The sequence below is a fragment of the Saccostrea echinata genome, unplaced genomic scaffold (assembly GCF_033153115.1).
Source record: "Saccostrea echinata isolate AGI-Se365-2 ecotype Australia unplaced genomic scaffold, CSIRO_AGI_Sech_v1 ptg000010l, whole genome shotgun sequence".
Lineage (NCBI taxonomy): Eukaryota > Metazoa > Mollusca > Bivalvia > Ostreida > Ostreidae > Saccostrea > Saccostrea echinata.
The window spans coordinates 4432772-4439019 of record NW_026889759.1 but is presented as its reverse complement, the minus strand read 5'-3'; the positions used below and the strand labels follow the sequence as shown (position 1 = coordinate 4439019).

The 6248-nt window shown below is 33.1% G+C and overlaps 1 protein-coding gene across 1 annotated transcript in view; it reads left to right on the top strand.

The window, feature by feature from the left end:
* The first annotated feature begins 921 nt into the window (after positions 1–921).
* LOC133184494 (synaptonemal complex protein 2-like) overlaps positions 922–6248 on the top strand; it is a 33064-nt gene continuing 27737 nt past the window's right edge. The window contains exons 1-3 of the mRNA XM_061319583.1: positions 922–1031; positions 5456–5570; positions 5765–5893. Coding sequence (XP_061175567.1) covers positions 1012–1031; positions 5456–5570; positions 5765–5893 — 264 coding nt within the window. The 5' untranslated portion in view covers positions 922–1011. The remainder of the gene's footprint in view (positions 1032–5455; positions 5571–5764; positions 5894–6248) is intronic.

Genomic DNA, 6248 nt, shown 5'->3' with positions numbered 1-6248 from the left:
CACAACAATACTCCAGACAAGTATTTCACCATTCTTGTAAGAAGTCATTTTACATAACTATCAAAACAGCTGCAGCAGCATTAAAACAAGCCTAGAAAACAATATGCACCAAAAATAACCTCTTTCCGATGGGCTGAACGGAAATAATGCAAAATGGAATCAATACCATTAAGGGATACCCCTAAATCAACTACGTTTTGAGGTTGCAAAAAACATAAATGACTGCTAATTCTGAAAGACACAGTACACGTTTCTTTTAAATCAGGAATGTCTGCTAATTAAATTCTAGACATTTTTTAAAAAGTTGAATTCATTAATTAAAAGTGCGTCTTAATATTTTTGCGCAAAATGTAGTTTTCAATTTTCCCGCCGTTTTTGTGTCAATGAGCCACAAAATAATTAGAGTTGCCGATCTTGGGCTAAATATCGATTTTAGACGCTTGATGGCGCTCTTGTGTTACGCGTGTTTGTTTACAAAGAATCGAGAACAGGCAGATTGTTAGAACATTCAAGGCTCAAAGAGAGCAAATTTAGCATGGAAAAATTCAGATTCTTTGAAATTTGTATTTATAGTGTGCGTAAAAATCAACATGAGGCATTTTTATGATGATGAAAAGAAAGAGTCTGGACACGTATTATTTTAATATTTTTGATAAAGTCATTATAGTTCACATTTTAGATTTATTTTATAAACTAAATTCATTTGGCACGTTAGAGATTTTTCTTAAAATGTAGATGTAGTTGATTTATCATGCAAGATATTCTAAGAATGACAGCCACCATTCAGTAAACAAATTGAGCGGTATTTAATCGCTGTTTTTTCTGTTTATCAAAGTACAAGTAATCTAACAGGATTGTGACATTTGCGCGCCTTTTGCGCCATATGACGTAGAGTTCAAAGGTCAGTACGCAGAAAGGAAGTGTATCAATCGTCTGTCATGCCATGCTTGTTGATATGTTAGATGTTTACATAAAATTGAATGAACGAATTGGTTTAACGAGGGAATGTGAATGTCATTGATTGATTCTAGGTAGGTGCATAACTGCAATAGAATGTTCACAATTTTGCTTGAAAGACAGGCCTGTTCAAACTAATAAGAACCACCACTTTTAAGCTAAAACTCGATAGGTTGGAGTATACTACTGAAGATGCATAAAAAAAATGAAACTTGCATTGATTTTTTTCCCCAGTGATCATGATTTTAATTAAGTCCTGGCGAAAGAATCTTTTAGCAGGTTGGGACCAATCGACCAAATGGGATATTCATACCCGTCAGGGATATAATATCCCAAATTGGATATAAATTTACAGTGCAAAAAAAAAAAATTTTTTATGTTGGCTATAGATATCATAAATCAGCATCAAAATACTTAAATGGAATACCTTTTGGCATGCAGATTTTTCTGCAACCCTACAGTTTTTTAGATTGATCCCCAGTTAAGAAGTTTAGGAACTTAATTAATTCCAAGGGATCAACCTATAGCTCCTATAAACAGTGGGCATACAGCATTTTAGCTTGTTAACCAAAAGTTATTCCTTTATAAGTAAAGTAAAACTCGAACAGTCTTTTAAAATAATGACATGTGCAAAAGACGATGTCTTTATTGAATATGTTTCAAAAGTTACCTCATTAAAATTTTCGATTCATTAAAAGTAAATTGCAAGTTTGGTCTGGGCTAGTGATTTTGTGGTCAGGGCTAGTAAAAATGATGGGAAGTAGCCCTATTGGTTTAGTATTCGTAAAAGTTAATGTCAAACTCTGTAACTGTAAACTATCTTAAATTGTGTTCATTGAGGTCTGGATAAGTACACAGGCTTTCACAGGGTTGTGGTTAGTTTTTGAAACCTTAGGGGCCATGTGGGCTCCTAACTTTTCAAATTTTACGGGCCCACAATGTGATCCACGGGCCCACATTATATGTAAATTAAAAATAACAACAACAAAAATCCTTAATTTTTTCTAATAATTTTTTTATTTGTAGTAATTAGTATCTATACAGTGATTTATTTTGGTGTGCGTCCTGCGTAAATTACACACAAATTTTGCCCAGGACGCATTATTTCAATAAATGTGCATCCCAATGGATGCACTGAATTTAAAGAAGGACATTTATTATTTTAAATTGTTTCCATATAATCTGATTCAAAACTTGACCGATTGCATCATTTCCACGTGCTAAGCGATATAATATGCATGAGTAATTTTAACAGGTATAAGTTTGCCAACAACAGGTCAGATTTCACAATTCACTGTTAAATTGCATATAACAAACAATTATCAGAAAATATTTATAAGTAAGATAGCATAGTTCGATTATGTCTACGTGTACCAGGGACCTATATACTAACTATATAGGTCCCTTTGTGTACTAGGCTATACCTTTGTATTCAATTATAAGATGTAATTTAACCTATGTATTTTAATTTTTTCCTTAGAAGCCAAGACGTACATGTATAAAATACGATCATTTTTCTTTCTGACTATTTTTCATTTTTTTAAAAAACTTTCTCTACTTTTTTTAATAGAACAACTGATCTGCTTCTGTGCTTTTTATGACGAGATCTTATTTACGATCCCTAAGGCCTTGGTTTCGGACGCATTGATTTTGGCATGGGACTCATTATTTTCATTCAGAGGGGTCCTTTGGACCCATGATAACCATTTTCAAAATGAATCACTGTCTATATGTTCACAGTATATGAATTTTTGTCACGTTTTCTCTTTTCTAAAAACTTTGATCCGATAATATGTTCATTACATTTTGTAGTGTTTAACCTTATACAACTGCAGCGTCTATGGTTTAACAAGGTTACATGCAACCTTTGATGAAGTTTGATCCCAATCTTTTAATATGTGCATTTGACACGGTAATTATGTTCCCCAAACGAAGTTGGGGAACATATTGTTTTTACTCTGTTTCTTATTATTATTATTATTTTTCTTCTTCTTCTTCTTCCTGGGTACTTTTTTGTCCGCGAGTGATCTCGTCAACTACTCATCCGATTGAGGTGAAACCTTTTTAGGGTTAATAGGCATGTTATGTAGATTTGCGGAATCAAGGTCATTTTTAGCGCACGTGCATGCACGTGCGTGCGCGTGCAATGCGTAAAATGACCAATATACTTGATATAGCTGTAACTTTTATATTTTTTGATGAAATGCTTTGATACTCAGAATATAAGGATATATTAAAAGTGTAAACAAGATGACATGGTCAACATGCACATGCATGCACGTGTGCGCACGCGCAAAGCGTAAAATGACAAATATACTTGATATACTCGTAACTTTTATACTTTTTGATGAGATGCTTTGATACTCAAAATTTTTATATATATTAAAAGTGTAGACAAGACGACATGGTCATCGTGCACATGCATGCATGCATGCATGCACGTGCGCGCGCGTGCAATGTGTTAAATGACCAATATACTTAATATAGCCGTAATTTTTATATTTTTTTATGAAAAGCTTTGATATTAAGAATATACAGATATATTAAAAGTGTAGACAAGATGATGTGGACAGCATGCTCATGAATGCACATGCGCGCGCGTGCAATGTGTTAAATGACCAATATACTTAATGTAGCTATAACTTTTATATTTTTTTATGAAAAGCTTTGATACCAAGAATAAACCGACATATTATAAGTGTAGACAAAATGGCATGGTCATTATGAACATGCATGCAGGTGCGCATGCGTGCAATGCTAAGATGACCAATATACTTGATATAGCTGGAACTTATTTATTTTTTTGATGAAATGTTTTAATACTGAGAATATAAAGATGCATTAATAGTATAGATGAGATGACATGGTCATCCTGCACATGCATGCACGTGCTGCGCGCGCGTGAAATGCAAAAAACTATCAATATACTTCATTGGCTTATTTAATGAAGCTTACAGGAAATAAGACACCAAAAGGGTGTTGGGGAGCGTTTGGGGAACATCTGTAACGGTCCCCGTTACAATTATAACTAGTTCAAATTCTGTCTGTGAATAACTAGTCCAGATGGAGTGTGCGACAACCATAGACGATTGATACAATATTTCTATTTGAACAATGTCAAACATTTGCATTATCATGAGATTTAATGGAGATTTAACCGCTTCGATAAATTGCCTTGTTTTAAACTCAGTCACGTACATACTTGAATAATATGTAACACAAAAAATCTAGGTTAGTAGAGTGTTTTCTTAAAAACTGAAAGTACATAAAATATAAAACTGAAAGATGAATATGTTCTAGGGAAAAAATCGTTCGCCATGTGGGCGACCAGATTTTTAATATCTGATAGCCCACAGTAAATTTTACTGGCATTTGCGAGTGGTTATCCACAACCCTGTTTTATTTAGATCACTTTAATTCGATTGTCAAAACTGAGGGTATAAAAAAGGCGGGGAATTCAGAGACCCAAGCTAGTTTCGACGAAAGAAAAATAGGTCAATTTTTAAATTGATTTCGTATCTTAGGAAGTATACTGAATTTCGGAATGAACTTTGGTAGTAATCTAGTTTGTTTATATTTGAAAAGATATGGATAGAAAGTGTAATTTTAAATCATTTATTATGCCCCCTTCAAAGAAGGGAGGGCATATTGCTTTGCTGCTGTCTGTCGGTCCACCAACAGTTTCCGTTCATTTTCTTTGCAGAAGTTGCATATATTGAAATGAAATTTGGTATACAGATTGATCATAAGAATATCTAGGTCAAGTTCTGTTTTGGATACGATTGAGCAATTTTTGACAGAGTTATGCCTCTTGAAATTCCAATTATTGGGGGGGGGGGGGGGGAGGGGACATAAGTGTTTCACAAACATCTCTTGTTAATATTTCATTGGCAAAATTGGGTACCCTATTTGAGAAGTTCCACACCTTTATTTTTTTTTATACCTGGGTTTTGTCAGTTGGATTAAAGCGATCTAAAGGCCTGTGGCTAAGTATGATTGCTTCACATTGTGTTAGAATTTTATTTATTAATTATCTTGTTGACCAGAATTTACCTCCTTTAAAATTTTATCCAGGAAGTAATTGTGGTTACATATCAATTGCTTTAGATAGGCTAGCCCATAAACTTTTTTAGAACTTTGAGTGCAAAGACTGAACATACTGAAGGAGACACATTTTTATGAGTGATTTTTTTTACATGTATTGTTTTCAGAAGAGTTCAAAGTTTAAACTAGCTGTCACTGCACCAAAGTGTAACTTTTTTACATGCTGAAAAAATAAATTTAAGAAAAAAGTGTGATAAAATAGCTAAATCGAGCAATTCTGAAAGCTATTCATTATTTTATTGCTTATTCAAACTATATAGCTTAATTGTTCATTGCCTTGTATACCAGTTATAGTATTGTTCTAATTTTCTTAAATTATAAATTTGATATTGTAATGCTCAAGTTATATTTATGTTAAAATCATACAGTTAAAACATCTAAAATCCACTTTCAGAACAAATGTGAGTAAAATGTTCCAGATAATCAAAGGATGTCTGGAGAAGAGTACACAGAAATGGGATGCTTGTGTTGAAAAATCCCTAACAGAGAACGTTGATATTGTCTGTGAGGTACATGTAAACAATATATTTGTTTTAAATTTAACAGTTGGGATGAAGTTTTACTATTTAAAAAAAAAAAGCAACAATAAAACAATCTTATATTTGTAACAGTAGCAGTAATGATGTTTTTATACTTAATTTTCATCTTCCTTTTTTTTCTTAAAATTTCTTAATATCTGTATGAATAACTTTTGTAATTTCAGAGCCTACAGAATTGGGAAGAAAATGCAGAAGAACTCGGAAGTTTACAGGAAATGTTGTATGTCCTCTATACAGCAGCCTCAAATGCAGATGTGGCCAAAAAATTCATCGAAGTTGGAATAAGCCTGATGATAAGTGTTTTGAGATTTATTTAAGATTTTACTCTGAATGATGTAGTTAGCTTCATGATCAAATCTGAAGGAAGTGTGTTAATGGTTTCCAAAATGTTGAGCAAAAAATAAAGTTTGAAAGTACACCCACCAGTATATATACAGTAAAACTTGTTGAATCCGGATGTTGTGCATTCCGGCATGTTGTTCAGTCCGGCGTAATACTTTAGTCCCTTGAATTTTCTTTATAATTTATGTTTAATAAATGTTGTGCAGTCCGGATCTTGCCTATTCTGTAAACCGGCCGCTATTTAAAGAACTTACTGCTCATAATTAGTACAAATTATCTCCTCTAATCCGGCCACTTATTTTTACC